Source organism: Salvia miltiorrhiza, chromosome 1 (genome assembly GCF_028751815.1).
Source record: "Salvia miltiorrhiza cultivar Shanhuang (shh) chromosome 1, IMPLAD_Smil_shh, whole genome shotgun sequence".
NCBI classification, from domain to species: Eukaryota; Viridiplantae; Streptophyta; class Magnoliopsida; order Lamiales; family Lamiaceae; genus Salvia; species Salvia miltiorrhiza.
This window is the reverse complement of record NC_080387.1, coordinates 76,338,055-76,366,044: the sequence shown is the minus strand read 5'-3', so window position 1 is coordinate 76,366,044 and position 27,990 is coordinate 76,338,055. Positions and strand designations below refer to the sequence as shown.

The window sequence follows — 27,990 nt, the reverse complement described above, 5'->3', positions numbered from 1 at the left end:
AATACTATAACTTAATTTAAATTACAATTTAAAATAATTCCACGTCAAAATACTCACTAGTTTTTTATATTTGGAGACTATAATATATCAAAATAAAATAGATTCTACTAACAACAAATTAAAAAATGGATAGAGGAATAGTACTGTGATACCCCGACCTTTCCATAAGGAATATAAAAGACCTTTAATTAGTATACTAGTGATACACGCCCGATTTTTAATAAGTCATATTATTTCAACGAGATTTTTTTTTAAGTTCATTACTATTAATTTTTATCAATCAAAGGTCTTGAGCCCAATACTAAAATACATGAGAAAGGTTCTTACTAGTTTTTTTTTTATTATTATTTATATTTGTTTATTTATTTATTTGTTTTGATGGACCTCAAGCCCAAATCTATATTTATGAGAATAATTTTTATGGGCTTCCAACCCAAGAATTTTGAGATCAGTAGTGACCCAAAATTAAGATGGCAGTGTGAGAAGCTGAGTCGAGAGAATTGAAACATTTTCCTTTTTCTCCAAGAATTCTACAGTGTTGATATTTTTTCTTTGGCAAAGAATCAGCTTTGGTTTTCCTTCAGCCACGTAAACCATATTGTGCCTTAAATCATATTTGCCTCACACATTCCTTCTCACCATTCTCTCCACTTCTTGCAATAATCTATCTTTACTTCTGAATTTTTTTTTATCCTCCGGTGAGTGAGAATCGGGGAATCGAGGAGAGGGAGGAACGAGGGCTGTCCGAGCTCGACGCGGGCTGTCAAGACCGCGGCTGTCGGCGCTGCTTGCGTGGCAGCAGCCCGTCGGCCACTCGCGGCGAAGGCAGACAGAGTCGGAGCAAGGCGGCGAAGTCCCGGGTGGCTGAACGAGGTGGCGCGGCCGGAGGCCAGGCGCCACTAACGCGGCCGAGAACGGAGCAGCAGCAGCAGTGATGGCGGCGCTCCTTCCTTGGCCATCTGCTGTCGGGTACGCAAGAAAGAGAGAGAGGGGCAGATGGGAGGTGGTGAGCGAGAGGGTATGGTGAGAGAGGGAAGGCGTTGGGTGAGGGAGGCGTCGGAGCCGGCGATTCTCGCCGGGGTTGGAGCAGGCGGCGGATCTGTGGAGGGAGAAGAGGCGTGAGATGGAAAGAGAGAGAGAGAGAGGGTGATGGCAGAGGCGGATTCCGGTGGTGTTTTCCCTGGGCGGCGGCGGCAGTACTGGAAGGGGAGGCGGCTCGGCGCACCTCTGTCGATACAGGGACGGCGGGGTGGCGTTGCGGCCTGGCAGCTGCTGTCTGTCGAAGCCAGTGAGGGCTGAGAAGAGAGGGAAGTCGGGGGGGGAAGATAAGAGGAAAGGCGACGGTGGCCGGCTCTTCGCCGCTGCTACCGTCGACTGTGGAGTCGAGAGAAATGGGGGTCAGGGAGAGGAGAGATGCCGAAGAAGGGAGAGCCGCGCCGCTCGCCGGCGGCGACGGCGCCGTTGAACGGCAGCGGCGGCGGACAGATCGTCCGAGAGAGAGAGAGAGAAGAGAGGAGTGTGCAGCTGCTGCTGCGTTTGTGTGTATGAGATTGTGTCGTGTGTGCGTGTGATTTGGGGAGAAGAAGGGAAGGGTGTTGGGCTAGGGCTTGAGGGTTGGGCTTTGAGTCTTGGGCTTTGGGTTGGGCCGATTTTCCTTGGTTTTAAAGCTTCAGTTGGGCCTAGTTTGATTTAATTGTCAATGGGCTCAGGTACATTTAAGCATTTAGGCTTCACTTTAATTACTTTGGGTTGCTTTATTTTATAACAAGTTTTTAAATTATCTTCTTGGGCTTGAACTATTATTTTGCTGAAAATGTTTTAATAAGAATTATTAATTTTTCTCCCAAGATTAATGTTTTATAATTTATTTTAAATTATTAATTATTTTATAAGTTTTAAACTTATTTTATATATTAAAAGATTATGGATTCATTCAAAGAGATTATTAAATCGGGCAAAGTGTATCAATAGTTAGCGATTCCATTTACTTAGAAATTAGAATGATACCTCGATACCTATTAAGAATATAATTTCTTGTAGGCTTTATGACCAAGTGGGTTAGCGCTGCTTTCCCAAGACAAGTTTATATGTGTATGATCTTCAGGCTTTGCCTATCCAGGTGGGCTTTATTGTACAAATGTATCTTGAGTTATATAAGCTCTGATATTTCATGAAAGTTACTTGTTTATCCAATATAAATGTTTTTATGTGCGTTCTGTATTGTTTAATGCTCGCATAAGCATCGATCGAGATTCTCATTTGACCTAACACGTTAGATGAGGATTGTGTACACAAGGTTAGTTGCTCAATGGGTTGATCGCCATTTGGGCACTAACGAAGCTAAGCAGGCGTTATAAGGGTGCTTCTGGACACGTTCCAAGCACAGATGATGATGTGTTCCGTCTGGGTAGCGTCCCGGGTTCACTTAAGCGGCGGTAAGCGATCCGACGGTGGTTAAAGGCCCGGGATCATAAGCAGCGAGTAACAATCGAACGTCACATGGCGCGCCACTTAATGAGAAAAATGTTTTGTCATGCTTAGAAGTGGATCTCTATTTTTAAAACCTTCTAAGTTATGATTATGATATTGGATAAACTGCTCTATTTAATTATTTCATAAAATATCTTGTAAACTCCTGTTCACTGAGTACACTAGTACTCAGCCCAAATTATTTCAAATATTTTCAGGTTGATCGGTTGGTGCAGACGGAGCTGAGGCTAGGGTTCCACGCTGTCTTTTGCTTCCGCTTAATGACTAGCTTGCTATCTTGTCTTTCAATCTCCTAAACTAAGAACTTCTATTATATGGTAAAATATTATCTCGTTGAGCTTAGACCCTTAATTCGTATTCCAATTAATGAGGCCATCGTTGATTATGATCAGAGTCACGAAACTAAACTTTTGCGCTCCTGGAAAGTTGAATGTTGTTAATCGATTATGTCACTCAATGCCCATTCATTTATTCTATTTTATCTTTATTTTATTAATCTCTTCAAAACACAGATACCTAATCTTTTGAGTAAATCTTCACAATTGATCTATTCATATCACATTATTTTCTTATTTCTTTTGTTTGGGAAGTTGGGTCGTTACAAGTGGTATCAGAGCACAAGTTTTCTTTCGTGTCTCTGACTACCGCTAGTTGAATTATTCCGAGTCTAGAATAGTACCTCTAGACTTCTAAGCATTGTTGCAACCCTCAGCTCACCGTCTCACTGCCTGATCAACAAAGGTACGATTTAAAATTTTCAAATAAATGATTTAATTTGAAGAAGTGCGCGCAAAAGATTATCTTGTGAAATGCTTTAATGATGTCACATATGAAAAGAGATATTGCTTATACAAGAAAGAAGAGTATGATATTTGGGCCAGCGAGTCCTTAAAAGAAGCAAAGTTTGTAATCATGATGGGACTCTTCGAGCCTACATGATCTATTTTCAGAAGAAGTATATTATGATGAGTCTCTTTGAGCTCACATAAGCATGTTGAAAGAGAAAAGATTTGTTGTTTATGATTGATTCTATGAATCATTTATGATTAAAGATATGTTATGATTTTTTTTACTTCGTGCATGTTAAGAAATATTTCAGATGACATAAATGACATTATTTGTCAACTTAGGTTATTATGACCTTTTTGACTTGACAGTTATGAGTAGGTTGACTCAGTCAACTAAAGATATGAGCTTATAAGAGTATGATTTACCTCATCGTTAGAGGTGCATTAGCTAATGCTATGATAGGATTTCGATCCATACGAACTAGACTTTTGTCTAGAGAACTTTAGATTGATGAGGTATAGAACCTTGAAGAACATAGAATGCTCTCAGAATACCTATGATGCCTATAGAACAGAGAAACTTAGCTAGATTTAGCCTTGCGCTATTTCGGTTTGAATGATATTGATCATTCTTTATAGATGGACAAAACAGGTGAGAAATTCCGCAAGCATTGGACCCCAATGTACTTGCAAGAATAGTATGAAGAGAAGCTCCATAGCTAAATCAGGAAGCTATAGAATTTTCTGAGAGATTTCGTAGTAGAATCACGGCACACAGGATGAATGCATGCAAGGGAAGAATATTAGACATCAAATCATCAATAAGATTCGTGCAACACCTTTCTCTAATGAATGGAAAACAGGGACAACCAACACATGTGCAAGATTAGTTCGACGATTTTCCGCAGCTGACCAAGAGCACCGAGCCAAGGCCATTGACATAGGAAGAAGGTCCTAAGAACAATATTGAGGAAGCTATCATAAGAGATTCATGAGAGAGCAATTGCCTGCATACATTATTAGTTTAGTAGTGGCGACAATTGTTTAGAATAACCTTACTTTTGATAAGAACACCTCACTTTTTGACTGTAAGGTCGAACTCATCCACATCCTACCTATACCTTGCTTAGACACCCCAATTCATTTAATAAATTCTCGTACTACCTAAACACTTGGAGTACTCTATTATATTCATTATACTGAAAGTTCTCTTTTGAGGTATATGATACATAAGTGTTTTGATCATTGCTTTAACACATGTTATTCAAACTTTTCTTCCCGTAACACGCCTAGTTATTATGGTTAGTTTACATCTGAAGTTATTCAATCGTATTAACCAAAAGAACCTCTTTGAGAGGCACTATTATTTTGAATATTATGAAAGTCCTCTCTTGAGGCATATATATCAGTAATTTATTCATACTTTATGCGTGTTGTTCACATTTTCTTTGGTGTAGCACGCATAGTCTCAAGATTGATTCACATATGATTGTTAAGCCCTATTAACCAATTGAACCTTTAAACCACATCATGGATACAACAATAAGAAGACGTGGACGACGACGAGTAATTGTCCCTGATGAGCCTGCACCACAAGTAGCATCAGACAGTTTAGGTGATCCTGTGGATGCCGAGAAATAAATCAAAACATGGGAGAATTTCACCGAGGATGACTTTAAGGCAGAGTTATATGAGAAATATATACTAGAATGTTACCGACAGAGTAACAGATGAGTTCTGGAACTTGGGTCAGAGGGTTGGAACGGCGACTGAGTATGACAGGACTTTCAACCAACTGCTACAATATGCTCCACTCCTATTGGATACTGACGAGAAATGCGCGGAAAAGTTCAGGAACGAATTGCGTCATGAGATATCGATTTCCTTAGCAAGTTAGGGAGGTCTCACTTATGCACAAACACTGAGCAGAGCTCACAATTGAGTCATTGCTACTAAGCTAATGAGGAAAGAAGAATGTTAGATTTTCTTAGTCAATTTGACTGGAAAACCAAAATAAAAGAAAAGCGACTGAAGAAGGTCCAGTTGTTCAAAATTTCAAGGATATTTTTCTCGAAGAATTGCCCGGTTTGCCACCAGACCGACAACTAAAATTCACAATTGGAGCAGCTCCAGTGTCGAAGGCGCCGTATAGAATGGCCCCACCAGAGCAACAGGAATTGAAAGTGCAACTACAAGAATTGTTGGACTTAGGTTTCATACAGCCTAGCGTATCACCGTGGGGAGCACCGGTCCTATTCATCAAGAAGAAAGATAGTTCGTTAAGAATGTGTATCGATTATAGGGAACTAGACATGCTCACGATAAAGAATAGATATCCCCTTCCGAGGATAAACGACCTGTTTGATCAGCTGAGGAGAATCGGTGTCTTTTCCAAGATTGACCTAAGGCCTGGTTACCATCAGCTCAAGACGAAAATGGAAGACATTCCAAAGACAACATTTCGAACGCGTTACGGATATTACAAGCTCACGATGATGACTTTTGGATTAATGAATGCCCTAGATGTTTTAATGGATATGATGAATAGAGGGTTCCATCAGTATCTCGATAGTTTCGTCTTAGTGTTAATTGAGGACTTTCTCATATACTTTAAGACTGAAGAACAACACGAAGAACACTTGCGCATCGTACTCAAAACTTTGCGGAACGAGAGACTATTCGCCAAATTTAGCAAGTGTAAGTTTTGATTGAGAGAAATGATGTTCTCGGTCAAGTTGTGCCGATTGAAGGAATCAAAGTGGACCCTGCCAAGGTTGAAGCAGTCAAGGAATGGAAGGCACCATCAAACGTCAGCGAGATCAAAAGTTCCCTCGGTCTAGCGAAAAACTATAAAAGATTTATCGAAGGATTCTCGAAATTGGCTAGGCCAATGACTCAACTTTTGAGAAAATGGACTAAGTATGTTTGGTCTGAAGCTTGTGAACAAAGTTTTAAGGAACTCAAGACGAGGCTAACTACTGCACCAGTGTTAGCAATACCAGAAGAAAATAAAGGATTCGTGGTGTACACTGATGCCTCGAAACTAGAATTGGATTACGTATTGATGCAAAATTAGAAAGTGATAGCATACGCGTCTCGTCAATTGAAGCCCCATGAGCTGAACTAGCCAACTCATGACTTAGAGCTTGCTACTGTCGTGCACGCGCTGAAAATTTGGAGACACTACCTCTATGGAGTTAAGTGTGAGATATTTACGGATCATAAGAATTGGAAGTACTTCTTCAAGCAAAAGGATTTGAACGTGAGACAACGAAGATGGCTGGAATTAGTAAATGATTTCGACTGCACCATCAATTACCATCCTGGAAAAGCAAATGTGGTGGCAGGCGCCCTGAGTTGAAAGACCATAGAAAAACTTGGATGTCTTATTACTCAACAGGAGAAGTTAATACGTGATTTGGCTGCACTTAATTTGGAAATAGTACACACCCTCAAACACCATATTAAGCTCCATAGCTGCCCTGGAAATTATCCCAGATCTGCGAGCCAGAATCATCGAGGCCCAAAGAAAAGTTTGGTTTTGGAAAAATATGCGACTCGCAGCCAGATCAAGCGAACCCAAAGGATTCACAAAAGATAAGGATAACGCCTTGAAATTTGAAAACAGACTATGTGTGCCACACAACGAAGGGCTGAAGAATGAGATTATGAGTGAAGCACACGACACGCCATACGCAGCCTACCCGGGGAGCACGAAGATGTATCAAGACTTGAAGAAAATGTTCTGGTGAAAAGGAATGAAGGGAGATATAGCATTGTTCGTAGAACGGTGCCTTGCATGCCAACAAGTCAAAGCACTACGTCAGAAACCATATGGGACATTGCAACCATATGGGACATTGCAACCGCTACCAATCCCCGAATGGAAGTGAGAGCATATCAATATGGATTTTGTGGTAAGCTTACCACGATCAGCGTGTGGAAACACTGCCATTTGGGTAATTGTAGATCGCCTGTTGAAGTCAGCGCACTTCCTTCCCATACAAATGACCTTTGGGATGGAAAAGCTTGCAAAGTTATATGTAAAAGAAATTATGCGCCTTCACGGTGTACCAGTATCAATTACATCTGATCGTGACTCCTGATACACATTAAGATTCTGGAAAAGTTTACAGGAGGCAATGGGCACCAAGTTAAACTTCAACACAGCATACCACCCCAAACAGACGGCCAATCGGAGCGAACAATTCAAATATTAGAAGACATGCTTTGAGCAATTGTTGCATACAAAGGTGGAAATTAGGAGGACTTTCTACCTCTCGTAGAATTTGCCTACAACAACAGCTACCAGTCAACAATTGAAATGACCCCTAACGAGGCACTACATGGGCGAAAATGCAGATCGCCACTTTACTGGGATGAAGTAAGCGAACGAAGGCTGTTAGGACCAGAACTAGTTCAGCAGATGATCGAAAAAGTTGACCAGATTAAACAGAAGATCAAAGAAGCACAAGACAAACAAAAATCATATACTGATACACGAAGAACTGAACTAGAATTCAATGTTGGGAATCGACTATTGCCCTAAAAAAGGAGTTATTCGTTTTGAAAGTAGAGGTAAATTGTGACCCCGCTATATAGGACCTTTTGAGATCCTAGATAGAGTGGACAATGTAGCTTATAGGTTGACATTGCCACCCAGCATTGGGAACGTGCACAATGTATTTCACGTTTCGCAATTACGAAAGTACGTGTATGGTCCAAAACACTTAATAAAGAATGATGAAGTAGTTATAGCCCAAGACTTGAGCTATAAAGAGAAACTCGTACAGATACTTGATCAAAAGATTCAAGTTTTAAGAAACAAGCAAATTCCCTTGGTTAAAGTGCTTTGACAACACCATGGGGTAGAAAAAGCAACATGAACAGGAAGAGAAGAAGAAACCTCAATACCCCGAATTAGACTACCAAGGTCTGTAAATTTCGAGGACGAAATTTTTTTAAGGGGAGAGGTATGTGATACCCCGACCTTTCCATAAGGAATATAAAAGACCTTTAATTAGTATACTAGTGATACACGCCCGATTTTTAATAAGTCATATTATTTCAACGAGATTTTTTTTAAGTTCATTACTATTAATTTTTATCAATCAAAGGTCTTGAGCCCAATACTAAAATACATGAGAAAGGTTCTTACTAGTTTTTTTTTTATTATTATTTATATTTGTTTATTTATTTATTTGTTTTGATGGACCTCAAGCCCAAATCTATATTTATGAGAATAATTTTTATGGGCTTCCAACCCAAGAATTTTGAGATCAGTAGTGACCCAAAATTAAGATGGCAGTGTGAGAAGCTGAGTCGAGAGAATTGAAACATTTTCCTTTTTCTCCAAGAATTCTACAGTGTTGATATTTTTTCTTTGGCAAAGAATCAGCTTTGGTTTTCCTTCAGCCACGTAAACCATATTGTGCCTTAAATCATATTTGCCTCACACATTCCTTCTCACCATTCTCTCCACTTCTTGCAATAATCTATCTTTACTTCTGAATTTTTTTTTATCCTCCGGTGAGTGAGAATCGGGGAATCGAGGAGAGGGAGGAACGAGGGCTGTCCGAGCTCGACGCGGGCTGTCAAGACCGCGGCTGTCGGCGCTGCTTGCGTGGCAGCAGCCCGTCGGCCACTCGCGGCGAAGGCAGACAGAGTCGGAGCAAGGCGGCGAAGTCCCGGGTGGCTGAACGAGGTGGCGCGGCCGGAGGCCAGGCGCCACTAACGCGGCCGAGAACGGAGCAGCAGCAGCAGTGATGGCGGCGCTCCTTCCTTGGCCATCTGCTGTCGGGTACGCAAGAAAGAGAGAGAGGGGCAGATGGGAGGTGGTGAGCGAGAGGGTATGGTGAGAGAGGGAAGGCGTTGGGTGAGGGAGGCGTCGGAGCCGGCGATTCTCGCCGGGGTTGGAGCAGGCGGCGGATCTGTGGAGGGAGAAGAGGCGTGAGATGGAAAGAGAGAGAGAGAGAGGGTGATGGCAGAGGCGGATTCCGGTGGTGTTTTCCCTGGGCGGCGGCGGCAGTACTGGAAGGGGAGGCGGCTCGGCGCACCTCTGTCGATACAGGGACGGCGGGGTGGCGTTGCGGCCTGGCAGCTGCTGTCTGTCGAAGCCAGTGAGGGCTGAGAAGAGAGGGAAGTCGGGGGGGGAAGATAAGAGGAAAGGCGACGGTGGCCGGCTCTTCGCCGCTGCTACCGTCGACTGTGGAGTCGAGAGAAATGGGGGTCAGGGAGAGGAGAGATGCCGAAGAAGGGAGAGCCGCGCCGCTCGCCGGCGGCGACGGCGCCGTTGAACGGCAGCGGCGGCGGACAGATCGTCCGAGAGAGAGAGAGAGAAGAGAGGAGTGTGCAGCTGCTGCTGCGTTTGTGTGTATGAGATTGTGTCGTGTGTGCGTGTGATTTGGGGAGAAGAAGGGAAGGGTGTTGGGCTAGGGCTTGAGGGTTGGGCTTTGAGTCTTGGGCTTTGGGTTGGGCCGATTTTCCTTGGTTTTAAAGCTTCAGTTGGGCCTAGTTTGATTTAATTGTCAATGGGCTCAGGTACATTTAAGCATTTAGGCTTCACTTTAATTACTTTGGGTTGCTTTATTTTATAACAAGTTTTTAAATTATCTTCTTGGGCTTGAACTATTATTTTGCTGAAAATGTTTTAATAAGAATTATTAATTTTTCTCCCAAGATTAATGTTTTATAATTTATTTTAAATTATTAATTATTTTATAAGTTTTAAACTTATTTTATATATTAAAAGATTATGGATTCATTCAAAGAGATTATTAAATCGGGCAAAGTGTATCAATAGTTAGCGATTCCATTTACTTAGAAATTAGAATGATACCTCGATACCTATTAAGAATATAATTTCTTGTAGGCTTTATGACCAAGTGGGTTAGCGCTGCTTTCCCAAGACAAGTTTATATGTGTATGATCTTCAGGCTTTGCCTATCCAGGTGGGCTTTATTGTACAAATGTATCTTGAGTTATATAAGCTCTGATATTTCATGAAAGTTACTTGTTTATCCAATATAAATGTTTTTATGTGCGTTCTGTATTGTTTAATGCTCGCATAAGCATCGATCGAGATTCTCATTTGACCTAACACGTTAGATGAGGATTGTGTACACAAGGTTAGTTGCTCAATGGGTTGATCGCCATTTGGGCACTAACGAAGCTAAGCAGGCGTTATAAGGGTGCTTCTGGACACGTTCCAAGCACAGATGATGATGTGTTCCGTCTGGGTAGCGTCCCGGGTTCACTTAAGCGGCGGTAAGCGATCCGACGGTGGTTAAAGGCCCGGGATCATAAGCAGCGAGTAACAATCGAACGTCACATGGCGCGCCACTTAATGAGAAAAATGTTTTGTCATGCTTAGAAGTGGATCTCTATTTTTAAAACCTTCTAAGTTATGATTATGATATTGGATAAACTGCTCTATTTAATTATTTCATAAAATATCTTGTAAACTCCTGTTCACTGAGTACACTAGTACTCAGCCCAAATTATTTCAAATATTTTCAGGTTGATCGGTTGGTGCAGACGGAGCTGAGGCTAGGGTTCCACGCTGTCTTTTGCTTCCGCTTAATGACTAGCTTGCTATCTTGTCTTTCAATCTCCTAAACTAAGAACTTCTATTATATGGTAAAATATTATCTCGTTGAGCTTAGACCCTTAATTCGTATTCCAATTAATGAGGCCATCGTTGATTATGATCAGAGTCACGAAACTAAACTTTTGCGCTCCTGGAAAGTTGAATGTTGTTAATCGATTATGTCACTCAATGCCCATTCATTTATTCTATTTTATCTTTATTTTATTAATCTCTTCAAAACACAGATACCTAATCTTTTGAGTAAATCTTCACAATTGATCTATTCATATCACATTATTTTCTTATTTCTTTTGTTTGGGAAGTTGGGTCGTTACAAGTACCATGAAAAGAGTTATGACTCAAATCTAGATAAACGAGTGAAGAAAGATTTCCAATTTCCTGTGGAATGCTTCCTTCGAGTCCCATATCAGAGATATGTAATTCAGTCACCCTGCTACGCCAATCACAAATAACTCCTATCCATGTGCAAAACGAGGTTCCACTGGTCCAATTCAAATAATTGAAAGGATCTGAAATGTGGGATTTCAAAGCAAGAAGTATAGATTCATCACTTTTGATTTGAGTTGTGTTGTGTGCAGCAGAGAGGCTAAGACATGAAAACAATATGAGAAGCGAAAGAAGGGAAAATGGGGAAAATGTATCCATATTGTGAGTGTTAATTGTGTGAGAAAACAAGAAGCCTACAAATGCCATTTATATTCAAATCTAAAACACTTCTTGCGAGCCTAGAGTTTTGGAGACTGAGAATTGCAGAATGTAAATTTTCCACAGTTTTTGGAAGTCAATGCAAGTCATTATTTTGTCTCGACCCAAAATTAATTGACCTAGTCTTCTTTATGCTCTCAATATTGGAGTGTGATTTGGGCAAAGAAGAAAACTCATGAAATTTCATGTAACGGAAATATTAGAGTCTGCTTTCTTTGACTTAATTGTCTCTTACACAACGGACATAGACTTTGACTTAACCATAAGATTAAATGTGTATCACACACACACACACACATATATATATATATATATATATATATATATATATATTTTCCAATTTTCATGGATAAATTAAATTTGCAATATTTAATGGTAAGTGAAATTGAATCAATTGGTTAATCAATAATTTTTTGGTTAGTCTCAGAACAATAATTGGTTAATCAATTGTATTAAATTTTTTGGAGGTTTATAATTTTCAGAAATTGATTGAAAAGGATATATAATTGTTTCCATTTGAAAAAGGGATTTAAGCAAAAGACCAAATGTGCATCACACATTTTTTATCTATTCCCATCCATCCATCCGTGAGTGATAAGATTTTGAGTTGTATGGAATTGACTGTAGTCAAGCATTTTATAATTTGATTAATAGTGTATAACTTTATTATTATCAAGTAAAGTCCAAGACTAATTTATAATTAATTATAATTGAGTGGTGATTTAATTGCGTATTGAAGATTCATGTAGAAATTAAATACAGTGTACTAGTGATGTTAAAACCACCAACGAACCCATCTATAGTATATAAAAGGTGTTAATATAAGAGGTGTTTTCTCCCTCTATTTTTTTCCTCTCTTCTTCCATTAAAATTTTAAATATTTTTTCTTTTTACCTTTTTATATTGTAATTATTTTCTAAATGTCATCAAATTAATTTGATCATGAAAAAATAATCAATATGTATCATAAATTTAATTTTGTACAAAAATCATCAAAAATGAATTTATTTTGGTATGTTCCCAAAACATCTTCCAAATTATCATTACAATCTTCCACTTATTTTTATTTTGGTATGTTCCCAAAAACATCTTCCAAATTTATTTTGGAAATAATTTTACTAAAAATTATCATTTCTATCTTCATTTTTTTATGCGACTCATTTTTTACTAATCAAATACACAATTAATTTTTAATAAAATTTGTATCACCCTCCCTTAAAAAAATGTTTGAGGGACGGGTGGAAAACTACTTATTTATATATACTAGCTTACGAGAATTATTAATTATCTTTTTTACTAGCAAATTCTTACAATTTATTTGAATTTCCTACATACAAGGCAATCACTCGAAGATGTAACAGAGGACGAGGACGAGGACGTGGACTCCCTGGCCTACAAGGCCGGCCCCGGAGATCCTCGGGTCCAACCAAGGGGAAGCGACGTCCAAGTCGGATGTTCTCCTATTAGGGAAGCATCCAAATTTGGTCCCGAGTGAGGTGGCTGAGGTCGGTGAGGGGCGACGAGGGCAGGGAGAATAGGCTTGAAATCATCCTTTTAATGGTCGGATTGTTCTTTGCAACCCGTTCTGGAAACATGAGGGAAGCTTCTCTAATCAATTTTAACTTTATTTTCTTGAGAAATACATTATTTGTCACCATCGTCTACGTTTCATATGAAATTCTCAAAGCTTGAAATGAATTTTTTATATTTGGATACCATAGTGCATCAAATCTAGATTTAGGTGTATGATAGGTTTGATTATAGAACAATATATAAAAAGTGAGTACGTATTTTCCCTACATTTTTTCCTCCCTTTTTCTCTTTCTTCTCCACCAATTTTTTCAATATTTTTCTCTCTATCTTCCTATTAATTTTCTCTATTTGTTTTTTATTCTTTTCTAAACATCGTCAAATTTGATTCATGATAAAAATTCAATATGCATCTTAATTAAATTTAAGTTTGTTACAAGTTTTTTAATATGGTATAAAAATCATCAAAAAGGAATTTAAAACAAATAGGTTATGAAAATTTTTAAATTTAAAATATTTTGTTTTCCCTCTTTTCATTAAAAAAATTCTATATACGAAAATATTTATTTATTTAAACATATCATTTAATTTCAATGTACGTACTAATTTGAATGGAAAATCAATATTATTCAAGTTGAAGATAATGTTAGCTTAATTGAAATGGGTTCAAAATTTCACACATCAAATTAAATCTCTTGAATTTTAATTTAATGGACGTTTTGATCATTATAATGGCAAAACAACTGTATATTTCCCTTATGAAAAATTGCGCCTTGTATTATTTTCTTGAATGAGATAATTCTCTGAAATTGATTGAAAGGGAAATATATATTTTTTATTACTTTTTAAAGTGTATGATTGCGTGATATAGTCAATAATATTAATTGTATTAATGGTCTCCACATTCCCATTTCAATATTTCATAGCCGACCGGCACTAGAGTCGATAGACTAAATTAAATGTGGGTGAAATTCATTTATTATCGAGATAATTTCGAGAATAATTTATTAAGTATATTTGATATTACTTGAGAGACTATACGAACTTTGAAGATATAAATTAGACGAACTGTTCTCTAAATTTTTTTTATCATTTTTAATTCTTCTTTATTATTATTTTTTTCATTATTAAGAACAAATTCATTTTTTCCATCGTCACACCCCACTCTCCTAATTCTGCCTTCCAAATCCCTCCTTTCTATTCAACTTCCATTATTGTTGAGCTCACAAAGTCTCTCTATTTCCCTATCAGTTTAAATTAAAGTTAACATTATAACTTATATTGAACCTTCGGAACTATAATTATATCAATCATGAAATGCATTAAAGCATCATTTCTAAAAATGTATTCGATAGTAGATGTTTCAATCAATGTGACACAACCAGAATAATTTATGTTAAGAGGCCTAGTTCAAGCAGCAAAACTGATGCACCAAAAAATTCTATCTCATCAACCACGTGTAGATATTTAGTCTAGTAATACAACCAACTTAAATTCAGGAAAAATTCAGCCTTTACTAAATAAATTATTACCGAATTGTAATTACAATATATCTAATTAAGCACGACAGAAGTCTCACAGAGCAAACTAAACTAATGAATAACAACAAATTAACAAATTAATTTGTTTCAGAAAGTGGTAGTATATAAGTCGACCTAATTCAAAAAGATAAAAGAGAGAGAGAAACAATTAAAATGAATATGCTCTCAATATTGGAGTGTGATTTGGGCAAAGAAGAAAACTCATGAAATTTCATGTAACGGAAATATTAGAGTCTGTTTTCTTTTTTCTTTTCTTGAGAAAATATTACACAACATTTTAAAAAAAAATTATTCCACCTCTTTTTGAAGCTGAGATGTTTGATTTGTGGTGCAATATCTCTCTCTTGTTTGAGTTGGGGGAATTGTGATTCGTAATCGGATCTCTCATACCTATGGAATGAAAAATGAATAATTAAATTTCTTAATTATAAACAAATTATTGGGGAGCCCACAATGACATTTTCTACATGGAAAATTGCTTTCAATTAGTATTTTTTTTAATGTGATAATTTTCAAAAATTGATTGAAAGGGAAATATAATTGTTACTTACACGACGGGCACTAGACTTTGACTTAACCATAAGACTAAATGTGTATCACATGTATTTTTGGAGGTTTATAATTTTCAGAAATTGATTGAAAAGGATATATAATTGTTTCCATTTGAAAAAGAGATTTAAGCAAAAGACCAAACGTGCATCACATATTTTTTTATCTATTCCCATCCATCCATCCGTGAGTGATAAGATTTTGAGTTGTATGGAATTGACTGTAGTCAAGCATTTTATAATTTGATTAATAGTGTATAACTTTATTATTATTATCAAGTAAAGTCCAAGACTAATTTATAATTAATTATAATTGAGTGGTGATTTAATTGCGTATTGAAGATTCATGTAGAAATTAAATACAATGTACTAGTGATGTTAAAACCACCAACGAACCCATCTATAGTATATAAAAGAAGAGTTTTCTCCCTCTATTTTTTTCCTCTCTTCTTCCATTAAAATTTTAAATATTTTTTTCTTTTTACCTTTTTATATTGTAATTATTTTCTAAATGTCATCAAATTTGATCATGAAAAAATAATCAATATGTATCATAAATTTAATTTTGTACAAAAATCATCAAAAATGAATTTAAAATGAATAAGTTATGAAAATTTAAAATATTTTATTTTATTTCTCTTCATTCAAAATTTATCGCTTTTTTATTTATTATGATGAACAACATATGTTTACTGAAAATTTTTATTATCGAATAATTTTTTAAATTTATTTAATAACTATAATTAGCATTACACTTTGTATAAATTGAATATTTACATTTTTAAATTCAGGATTTTATTGAGTAATTGATGTGAATTATTACATTTTACTAAAACATATTTTGTATTTGTTTATATTTTTTTATATGTATTTATTTTATTTAAATTTATCGTTTAATTTCGATATCGATCGTGCATCACACGAATGAGCATATACTAGTTGCATCGCCAATGAGGCTTAGCTCAAGTGGCAAAATTGAGGTACTCAAGGACTCTCCTTTATGAGATGTATTGGGTTCAATCCCGCCGGCGTGCGAATAGTTTTCCAGTTTTTCTCAACTTTATGTAGGTAGACGTCATGCCTTCGTGCATAATAAATAATTTTAGAAAATAGAGACACGAATCGAACACAGTGTATGTAAATTTATCATCAAACACAGATTTCGACTTCGACATTTAATGCTCAAACTATATATATTAAATTTTTCCAAATTTTTCACACGCCCAAAGTTCTATGGCCCAGTCCAGTTAAGAAAATGGGTCAACTCGTTTTGGACAACACTTTATGCTCAAATTTTTAATTTTTAATAGTGTATTTCTTCAAATTTGCATTCAATTTATTTTAGTTGCAAATTTATCATTAAAAAAATCCATAAATCTCATCGAATAACATAGGATTAATTTTCTTGTGCATAAAATTAAAATAATCACCCAACTTAACAATGCTATCCCTTCATCAAACTAGCTAACTCCTCTAATCTCTATTGTCCCCATTCACATATTTCTAGAAACTTTTTCTAGGTTAGTTGAATTTTGAAAAAAAAAATCTATAGATTGCCTTGAGACTCTACAAGTTGAAAATGATGAGTAGTTAAAAAAATGTGTGTTTATTATATACTATTAGTCATTAACTTAACACATATCCCAACTATAAACTTAACTTGTGTTTAATTTATTTAGTCAATACAATATTAATTGAATCTATTTATATAAGAAAAGAAACTGATAAATTTCATTAACCGAATTCTTCCGAAGAAGTCTTGCGGGAGATAACCTCTTAATTTTCTGAAAATTGGATATGACTTTAAAGGGATAAATGCCCATAACAGCAAAAATAAAAAATGCAATTTTTTTTTTTTTTAAAAGTACAATGTAGAGAATATAATAAAAATAATTAAATTCTATTTTTATTTAAAAAAATAAAATAAATAAATCAAGATTTTCCTGCATAGATTTATTGAAAAATTAAACAAGAATAAATTTAGTAATTTGATAGCATTGTTTCAAATAACAAGACTTTTAAGTGCAGTTCCTAACTTCCTAATGGTTGATCCTCTCTCTCTCACACACACACATAATCACACACATTTCCTCTCCAGTAAGAAAACATCTCTCTCTTTCTCTCTCACTCTCACTCTCACACACACGTAATCACACATTTAATTTCCTCTCCCGTAAGCAAACATTAAACCAAATTGTCAGAATATATTTTGACCGATCACTCAAATTATATACTCTTACAGTCTTACTTCTCCCTTTTTTTTAGGGCGAAAAATGATGAAAAATATATATTTTCGTATTTAGGGTGGATAAATTTTTTTAGCAATCTTTTTTCACTCCAATTAGTGATAATATTTTCCCACAATTTTCCATCCTATAATATGAGATAAAAAATGCTAAAATTTCCAATACGTTCTTATTCCTCTTTTTCTTAGTTCCTACATTGGTTGTCACTTCTCGACGCTAAGTAAAAATACTCCCTCCGTCCCATATATATAGGCTTGTTTTCCTTTTTCGGATGTCCCATTTATATAGGCCTATTTCTATAAAAAGTAATGTTTTTTTATTCATTTACTATTATATTCCTATTTAATTCTTTAATTTACTCTAACTTTAATATATCATTGAATAATAAATATGGACATATTAGGAAGTTTACTTATATATTTTCATTTCCAATGATTTTTCTTAATCTTTGTGAAAATCTCAATCAGCCTATGTATATGGGCCGGAGGGAGTATAATCCAATGTTTTTTACCAAGTCCAAAAAACGACTTATGTGATTCTGAACAATCTCTCTCTCTCTTAAAGGCCTGGTTCTGAATTCCATTCAGTCAGAATTGCCCTTCCTGATCACACATTTAATGGCAGTATATACATTTATTCTGTCAGATATTTGGATACATTTTTTTCTAGTTAACTCACTTAATGAGATCTAAGAGCTCGACTCGTTTACAGCCCTAACTGCAATGCATTTCAATGTTGTAAGGAATAATTATTTTTACCTTTTTTTGGAATACATTAGCCTTTCTTGCAAAGATTACAAACAACCTAAACGACCTATTTTCAGGTGTGATTTATGATAACTTGAAAAAAGCTTCTATAGTAACTCCATCTCATAACTGAGTGAAAAGACTCATCTCGTACCTTCTTCACCGTCATTGGCTCGTCGGGTGTCGGCTGCATCCTCCTCCGTTTCCGCCTGCACCGCGGCCTTCCTCTTGCTTCCCCTGGAGCCGGAGTACTTGGCAACGCTGCCTTCAGGGCAGATCTTACGCTGATCTCTTCTTCTTTCTTATGCTCTCTGCTCGTCTCTTGATTCTCCTCAACTTCCTCGTTTCTTTCACTTACAGACGCGATAGGATTTTCAGCAACTGGCGCAGCAGGGTTAGGAACTGCGCGCTTGAACGGCTCATGGAAAGTATCGTACAAGCGTCTGACCTGTCGTAGAAAAAAATGATGATTATCTAAAGACATGCTCTAGATAACTGAAACTGCAATACTATGATTGTGTATCAGATTTGGACCCAGCATTGTGCAGGAACCGCAACAAACACATTACCTACCTTTCTTTCTCCTATGCCCGGGCAACGGGCAAGATCTTCCATTGATGCGTCCATGATATTGGAAAGAGACTAAATTTGGTAAAATTCGAAGTCAGTGCACAAGAACAAAATCAGTAACCAATAGAATCAAGTGCATAACTAAAAAACCAGAGCCTTACCCCGAATGTAGACCCAAGAGTAACAACATCTGTCTTGTTAACATGCCGGATTGATGTGAGTGCATGATTTAACTATAACAGAACAGGACATTAGTATCGGTTATATTATGTTAATCAGCAGGAAATAGTTTGTTGAATGTCATAAGCTTCCTAACTACGAAAGCTAATAAACTATCAATGAAATGAGCCATACCCGTGAAATGTAGTCCATATCCATCTGTCCCTGAATAAGATCGGCAGGTTTATTTTCATAAACTTTAATAGTCTCCAGGTACCGACCACACTCTTCCAAGCTAAATAAAGAAAAGGAAAAAAACCAGTCGGGTAACGTGAAAAAAATTACATAAGAAAGGGTAAAAAGAAGGGGGCAAGGGCATTAGCAGTTTTCGAGTTTCAAAAACCAATTTCTTCAATGACACATTCTTTTTCAACTCCGAAAAATAAATTTTGACGAGCTAATAATTTCATTGTAACATAGGCATTAGACACAGAAAAGATACCTCCAAGCACATAAAAGAGTGCAGTCATGGAGTAGTGCCGTTTTTGTGACTTCAAGTAGAGGCTTAACAACATCTTCCTGGTACCCACAGGGGAGAAAATCAGAGACCCCATACAAAAATTTAGTTCAAAACTTGTATAAGATGATATCAGAGGCTTACCACATCAACATGGCATAATACGACGCGAAGCTTGAAATTCTTTTGCAGTTCCCTTATTCGAAAATACAGATAATCTGGATGTAGAAGATGATAACGAAGACTGAAAAAGACAACAGAATAAATCCTGTTTACGTAAGAGGATCACTATACCAACTGAATAAACAATGGAAAGATATGCTAACATGTAGATTCTAACAATATGCAATGAGGACTAAGAGTATCAAAATCCATTGATAAGGGAGAGAACCTCTTAATTTTCTGAAAATTGGATATGACTTTAAAGGGACAAATGCCCATAACAGCATAATGAAAATGCACGAGGGGAGACATTCTCATCACCTAGAGCAGCATAAATCACCAGACTTGGCCTAAGTCCTAGAATAATTAACATTAATAATCTAGGTTGAAAGCTGGAATATGTGTCACATTATCAGAAAATAGTAATACAGAGAATGCCTGACAGGCTAAGCATGTTGCATTTTGCCTTCCAGTTGGAGCCAACTCATCAGCCATGTCAGCTAATAATAGTTGGTTGCAGATTGTTTCCCACCATAGTTTTCTATGAAACACATTTCTTCCTTTTAGCTTCTCAAAATCATTTTCTGAGCAATAAAACATGCTCTCTCTCTCTCTCTCTATATCTCTCTCTAATAGAATTTTGTCCAATTTCCCACAAGCAAAAAGTAGAAAGTGCTTAAATATCAGAACAGTTAGAGAAAGGGACATAATCAAGTATGCTTTTAGCATCCACATCAAACCGCTCATATATATAACCATAGTATAACAAAATGCAGTTTATTTTCTCAGTTTGTTAATGAAATTAAATCTTGCTTCTGGGTATCAAATTATAAACTTACTCTCGTTCAAGTTTTGGTCTTTGGAAGCCAAAAAGTACTAGTTAACCAAGATTTTGCAGATAAAAAATAAACCCAAGGCAAAAGGAAGTGGCCAAGTTAGGTTTATGGTCCTCATTGTTGCACAGAGGCGTTGTTAAAGGTCCTTTCTCGAGATTTCAGGTATAACAAATAGGTGCATTTCAATATGATGGTGTCAAGATATTGTTATCTCAAGAGCCTGTGCCAAAAACACATGTTTCTATGATCATAATAGTGGGTACATCGGAATAAGAGTGCTGTCAAACCATGCCATAGGAAATGTACTTGATTCCCAACATATAAACATCGATGAAACTGTACTTGACTTCAAACCTCAAATAAAGCGCACAAGCATTTTGGCCCAACAAGTAGTCGCAAACAACATCAGCGAAAACCCATCGAACATTCCTTATATGCTTTAGCAAAGGGTTGCCCTTCTGCATTACAAGACAAACATGGGATAATTTAGAAATCATATTATCAAGTATCAACCTACAGGACCTGGAAAACATAGTTATCTATTCCCAATGGAGCATGAAAATGCCACAACAGTTTACAGTCTCAGAATTTGGAAGGCATCGCCAGCTTATAACAGGCCAAACTACATGTAATTTGAACAAAATAACAAATACAAGTCACCAAGTTTTATGCCGATAGAGGTTAAAAAATGCATTATATCAAAATTTTGGTGGCTAATCTACACTTTTTAACTGGCTCCCCAGGTTACATTTAGTCATTTTGAGCCCACATAACAAATAACAAATTAAACATTAACGATGAGTTTCACATGCTATTTCACCTATGTATCAAAGCATTATTATTGATTGAACATATTGGTTATAGTGCACAAAAAAACTCACCTGCCTATGGCTAACGATGATGGCATTCCGATTTGCACCAGCTGATGAAACTGAAGTGGAAGGAGCTTCAGATTGAATGGTTTGCCTTCAACACAACCAACATCCTACATTAACCACTCTAAAGCAAAAAAGCATTCTCATAATTATATATAGAGAGAGGGTGATAGAGACCTTGGATAAGATCCTTGAGAGGATGAAGGGGCATCTTTGGAGGACTGAGCCACCGGTACAGATGGCGGGGTGGTGTAAAATTCAGTGTTTTTGATAAAATTGAAAGCTTGCGAAAAGGAGGAGGAAGGCTTGAATAAAGATTGAGAGTTAGGTTGGGAGCTCTCAACCACCTCTTCATATGAAGGTATTTTCACAACAAATGATGCATTATTCTGTCTCTGCTGCTCAGGATCACCTCTGTTTTCCATCTTCACAACTCACTCTCCTAATTCACCCTTCCAAAATCCCTCCTTTCTACTTCCTTGATCAGTTTAAATCAAATTTAACATTATAATTTTACCCAACCTTCAGAACATTCAATAAACACATACAACCAAATCAATTCAGTAAAAATTCAGCCTTCACTACAGAAAATTCTACCGAATTCTTCCGAAGAAGTCTTACGGGACAAATTACATCCATGAATTACAGCAAATTAACAACATAATTTGTTTCAGAAAGTGGTCGCATATAAATCGACCTAATTTAGATGAAGTAGGAGAAGTACCTCGAATGGAAGAGCAGAAGTGATGGCGGAACAATTTAGCCGGAACGGATGATGCGCACAGCGGCGGCGGCGGCGGCGGCTTGCTTACCGATGCTCCAGACGGCGGCGGAGAAACGCGGCCAAGGAGAGAATTGGGAATTAAATATTAATTGTAAAACTCTTCCAACTTATCTTGGATCAAAACGACATCGTCTTAATTTATGAAGTATTAAAAAAGTAATTTCTACAGAGTTTCACATACTGAAAAACTTGTTTGAAGATATAGTTGCATTGTTTCTTGTGGTTTGAAAAACTTGTAATTTGCCTTCTTCAAAAAAAAAAAGAAAAACTTGTAATTTGTCAAAGTCGATATACTCCCTCCGTCCACTAATTTATGGCTTATTTGCCTTTTTGGTCCGTCCACCAATTTATGTCCTATCTATTTTGGGTAAGTTTATATTCATATTTTAATCAAAATTGTAGATCCATTTAATAAATTGTGGCCTGATTGCATTGACTTTAATAAATTGTGGGTCCATTTGTCCACTCAACTAATAAAAATACACTTTTTCTTAAAACCCGTGTTTTGCCTCCTAGGCCATAAATTAGTGGAGGGAGGGAATATAATTTACCATCAACTTGAAAAAAGTGTTAGTACAATTTAGGATATTATTGAACATGTTAATTAACTTCAAATTTAATAATTAAAACATATATAATTATATATCATTTGTCAATAATCAAGAACGACCACATAAGTAGCAATAAATACAAAAAGGTAAAGAGCTATTAACGCCTAAATACATGAACTTTAAGCTTATTTTGGATTTTCCACTCTTTTTTTTTTCATGAAATTTGAGAATTGTCAAAAAATACATGAACTTTGGCTCATTTTCTTTTTTCCCCCATGAAATATATTGTTACTAAAAAAAAGAGGTGATCTTGTGTGCACCCGGGTGTACCGTACACCCGGGTCAAAATCTGACCCGGTTCGAATAATATGATATATATTAAATTTGCGCTTTATTTACCAAGTGAATTTATTGGAGCAAGTGGTTTGAACCCACGCCTCACAAGTGTTGGAGGTCGCGGGTTCGAAACTTCTTAGAAGGCGAAATTATTGTGATTTAGTTTCCAGCACTAATTTTCATTTATTTTTGTTCTATTCATTTTCTTCTTTTTTTTCGAGCGCTCATTTTCATTATGTTTTTGTTATATTCATTTTTTTTTTCTTTTCGGTCTTCCTATTTTTTGTTCTTTTCATTTTTTTCTTCTTTTCTAACACTATCATGTTATATAAATAATACTATTGTGTTCTATAAATAACACTCTATAGAAATAACACTAACACTATTATTATAAAGAACACTTTTATATTATACAAATGACACTAACACTATATGAAAATGACACTAACACTATAACGTTATATAAATAATACTATCGTGTTCTACAAATAACACTATATAAAAAATGACACTAACATTATTTTAAAGAACACTTTTCTATTCTACAATTTTCAGATGACACTACTCCGATATACAAATGACACTTTAACATTTCGAATGACACTGCAATATTTTAAATGACACTTTAATATTTCAAATGACACTACAAGAAGTTGAATGACACTATGACATTTTGGAATGACACTATGTCATTACGAAATGACACTATGACATTTTGAAATGACACTATAAGATTTCAAAAGACACTACAAGAATTTGAATGACACTACAAGATTTTGAAATGAAACTTTAAGATTTCAAAATGACACTACAAGATTTCGAAATGAAATTTTAAGATTTCAAATGACACTACAAATACACTTTAACATTTGAAAATACACTACAAGAAGTTGAATGACACTATGATATTTCGAAATGACACTATAAAATTTCAAATAAAACTATGTCATTTCGAAATGACACTATGACATTTTGAAATGAAACTTTAAGATTTCCAATGGCACTACAAGATTTAAAATGACACTTTAACATTTGAAAAGACACTGCAAGAAATTGAATGACACTATGACATTTCGAAATGACACTATAAAATTTCAAATGAAACTATGTCATTTCGAAATGACACTATGACATTTTGAAATGAAATTTTAAGATTTTCCAATGACACTACAAGATTTCAAAAGACACTTTGATATTTCGAATGACACTACAAGATTTCAAAAAACACTATGTTATAGTTTTATGAATGACATTATATGAAAATGACACTAACACTATTATAAATAATACTTTTATGTTTTACAAACGACACTAACACTATATCGAAATGACACTAACACTATCATGTTATATAAATAATACTATCGTGTTCTACAAATAACACTAACAGTTCTACAAATAACACTAACGCTATTATAAAGAACATTTTTTGCTCTACAAATGACACTAACACTATATAGTTCTACAAATGAAACTGTATGAAAATGACGTTAACACTATCATAAATAACAATATATACTCGTTATAAAAATAACACTATATAGTTCTACAAATGACACTAACTCTATTATAAATGATACTATAGTACTTGTTACAAAAATAACACTATTAACTTGTAAAAATAACACTATTATATTATATAAACAACACTATTTTTCTTAATAAATAACACTATCTTTCTTAGTAAATAACACCATGTCACTAATTTTCTTTTTCCCAATCATCGATCGTCACTCTACAAACTACAAACACCCATCCGTCTTCCTATTAAATTTGAAGTATACAAATTATATCCTAGTTCAAATGCAATTAAAACAACATTGCTTTGGGTACATAGATCATTTCATTAACATCAACGGAAAGGCACAATATATGTCATCTAATTTTTCAAGTATATTATGTGATACACCGAAATTAGCAATAGCAGACATCAAAAGCAAGCAAGAAACAAATCAGCACAAATACAAAACCCTCAAGAAATTCTTGAACAAAATTTTTATCCAAAAGAGGAAGTACAAGGAAGAAGTATATCAATTTCTGTATGCTCATGAAGCGAACAACTGAGATCAAAATCCATTTTTTTATTTCCTCTTCGAAACTGGGGGTGGCGTTGCGAGAAATCCAGCGAAAATTGGAAGGCAGCGCCGCTGCCCACCATCATTTCCCGGCGACATCGCCTCTCTCGGCCACCACCAACGTCTCCACCCCTTCCCCTCTATCTCCCTGAACTCGCACACAACACACAGAGCGAGATCCCAATTTCAAGCCACCGTGCCGCCGACTCCGTCCTCAGCCAGCTAAGGCCGGCACCCTTCACCATCTTCCTCTCGCTTATTCCGCCGGAGGCAGTAGCAGCAGCCCCTCTCCATAGTCGCCTCCGCCCTTTTGCTTGGTGGATGAGCAGCAACAGTAATAGCGCCATTGCCGGTTTGATTGCCGATGAAAGCGCATACATTAATTTGAGCAGGAGCAGGAATGCTCGGAGGCGGAGAAATTCAGTAGAAATTGAAGCAATCAATTTGACGGAGGGCGAGGAACAGCAATGGGTTGAAGAGGAGTGCCCGAGTGATTGAGAATATAGTATGATTTTGGGGATCTTACTTTTTTTTTTTTCCAACGTAACCGGGTTCCGAATAATTTGCTGTGGACAGGGTACAACCCGGGTGTACGGTACACCCGGGTGTACACAAGATTTTGCCTACTAAAAAATGATCCAAATAATTCTTTTATATTTAACTAACTAGCTTAATTGATTTAATTAATGATAGATGATAATTATTCATGAGTGACATGATTATTTTTAATTTGAACTCGTAATCAAAACGACGTCGTTTTGAAAAAATAAAAAGTAAAAGAATTATTTGGATCATTTTTATAATAATATATTTCGTGGGAAAAAACAAAATGAAGCCAAAATTTGTGTAACTTTGGATAATTCTCAAAGTTCGTGGAAAAAATAAAATGAGCAAAAGTTTGAAAAAAGTGTTACAATTTAGGATATTATTGAACATATTAATTAACACATATTATTGAAAAAAGTGTTACAATTTACGTCGTTTCCGATTGTACATCCACGGGAGGGTCAACGAGAGATATTATTGATTTCACAAGAAGGAATCCACCATTTACAAAGAAGAATGAGAGAAAACTACCCCCAACTCACAAAACTCTCACCACGCAGCACACAAGCTGTTACAGATTTCACTCTAATCCCCAGATTACTCTAAGTAACTAACTACATAACTAACACATTTTATATGCAGCTAATGATCAAGTAAACAGGCTCCACGTAAGCATTGATCTTAACCTCACAATGAACGGCTGAGATCAATTGTTGTATCAACACACTTAACAGATGACAAGTTCAGTGATTCAAGAATGCTCATATTTCCAAGAGAAGAAGGGAATTCAAGTATTGTTAGACAAAATCAAGTATCTAAGAAGGCGTTTGGTTTGAGTGCTAACGCATGATTGATAAAATAATTCACCTTAATCAAATGTTTGGTTTGCATGATTGGACACGTGAATGATAAATCGGCTTACAATCGTTTATCTATTTGATGACAAGTCCAGTGATTCAAGAATGCTCATATTTCCAAGAGAAGAAGGGAATTCAAGTATTGTTAGACAAAATCTATTTGATGACAAAAATGCTTATCTAATAACGAGACTCCATCACAAAACTATTTTAAATGAGATAAAATTAAAACTTAGCAAACTTTGAACATAAACAACATTGTATAAACTCAAAAGCACAAACTCACAAGTAGCAATCATAAAACAACAATCTGATGTCTGGAAAAGAACAAAAAAGCAAGAAAGAAAAACTCATAATATATATTTGTCTTGAATCAACTTCTCCTCTGTGTTGGAGTAGCTCTCTTCCTTGTCTTCTTCTTCTTCTTCTTCTTGTATGTATATCCAACACCAAAAAAGAATTCCACCAACCATCTTGGCCTTCCAAATCGAATAATGCAATAACCAATTCCAATCCCAACTATGATTCCACCTCCATATCCCATCACCACACTTCTCCATCCAAATCCATCTATAAATCCATACTCATCATCTTCATCATCTTGTTCTTCTGGCTGCATCCGCTGCCCATTCTCCTCGTTGCATTTTCTCGTCAACGGAAATCCACACAATCTCAAGTTTCCCACATATGAATCATTCTCAAATGTGGAAAACTGAGTAGATTGTGGTATTTGCCCCACGAGATCATTCATTGAAAGGTTTAATTTCGCAAGAAATGTCAACCTCGTCAATTCACTTGGAATTCCTCCATCCAATTTGTTCGATGACAAGTCCAATGATTCAAGCACACTTATATTTCCAAGAGATGCAGGTATGTGTCCCATGAGATTATTGTGCGACAAATTCAAGTATCTCAAAGAATTAAGATTACCTATGGAATCTGGAATACTACCAGAGAAATTGTTGGAGGATAAGTCAATGGTTGTAAAGTCTTCCAACAATCTCTTCAATAACTGATCCAAACCTTTCAAGGTGATTGTCATCTCCACGTAATTTGAAAAATAGTCATAATCACCATCTGTTTGATTTTCCTTCATATCCATCATTGCTCTGAAATTCTTGAAATATTTTTGAGGTAAAGACCCCACAAATTCATTCTCTGATATATCTAAAACTTGCAACTTAGGAAATGGAAGGTTGCTTCGTGAAGGCAGCGACATGTTACCATCAAACTTGTTGGACTTCAATATGAGTACTCGAAGCTTAGGAAGAGCTTCCATCCAAAACGGAAATTCATCTCGTATTCTATTATTTCCAACATCGAGGCCCCTCAGACTTTTGCAATTGATTAAGGATTTAGGTAATCTTCCTTGCAATTTATTACCACTCAAATTGATGGACTGAAGACTACACCCTTTGATAAATATTGATGGAATGGGGCCACTAAAGTTATTTGCATTTACATGAAATATGGACAACGATTTGCTCAAGTTTCGAAAGCATTGTGGAACTGTCCCTTC

General features: G+C 36.1%; 2 protein-coding genes and 1 long non-coding RNA gene across 4 annotated transcripts; 1 reads left to right on the top strand and 2 right to left on the bottom strand.

Annotated features, from left to right (window-relative positions):
- The first annotated feature begins 225 nt into the window (after positions 1–225).
- On the top strand, positions 226–11,091 carry LOC131006343 (uncharacterized). The gene is made up of 5 exons (XR_009095473.1): positions 226–1,709; positions 2,041–2,119; positions 2,688–9,818; positions 10,150–10,228; positions 10,797–11,091. It is a non-coding gene; the product is annotated as an uncharacterized LOC131006343 (long non-coding RNA).
- Positions 11,092–18,161: 7,070 nt separating this feature from the next.
- Positions 18,162–22,182, bottom strand: LOC131006328 (DNA excision repair protein ERCC-1-like). Of its 2 annotated transcripts, none has more exons than XM_057933538.1 (10): positions 22,047–22,182; positions 21,500–21,800; positions 21,329–21,413; positions 20,802–20,905; positions 19,594–19,717; positions 19,435–19,511; positions 19,128–19,227; positions 18,935–19,006; positions 18,777–18,845; positions 18,162–18,651 (listed from the first exon to the last, which is right to left on the bottom strand). In XM_057933538.1, exons 2-10 carry the CDS (start codon positions 21,745–21,747, stop codon positions 18,277–18,279), a joined length of 1,254 nt encoding a protein of 417 aa, XP_057789521.1. In that variant the 5' UTR covers positions 21,748–21,800; positions 22,047–22,182; the 3' UTR covers positions 18,162–18,276. The 2 variants fall into 2 exon arrangements, with proteins under 2 accessions (XP_057789521.1, XP_057789522.1); XM_057933539.1 differs by having other exon boundaries at positions 19,594–19,693.
- Positions 22,183–26,844: 4,662 nt separating this feature from the next.
- LOC131013943 (receptor-like protein 20) lies at positions 26,845–27,750 on the bottom strand. The gene has a single exon (XM_057941880.1). The coding sequence runs from the start codon at positions 27,748–27,750 to the stop codon at positions 26,845–26,847; it is 906 nt and encodes a 301-aa protein (XP_057797863.1).
- Positions 27,751–27,990: the final 240 nt, after the last annotated feature.

What these genes read in the sequence shown, in the direction of transcription:
- LOC131006328 (XM_057933538.1), bottom strand. Translation starts at nt 21,747, where the DNA reads ATGGAAAACAGAGGTGATCCTGAGCAGCAGAGACAGAATAATGCATCA. An exon ending in ACTCTTTTATGTGCTTGGAG is followed by an intron (nt 19,228 to 19,434) that starts GTATCTTTTCTG and finishes TTCTTTATTTAG; the next exon opens with CTTGGAAGAGTGTGGTCGGT. An exon ending in ATATGGACTACATTTCACGG is followed by an intron (nt 19,007 to 19,127) that starts GTATGGCTCATT and finishes GTTCTGTTATAG; the next exon opens with TTAAATCATGCACTCACATC.
- LOC131013943 (XM_057941880.1), bottom strand. Translation starts at nt 27,750, where the DNA reads ATGGAAGCTCTTCCTAAGCTTCGAGTACTCATATTGAAGTCCAACAAG.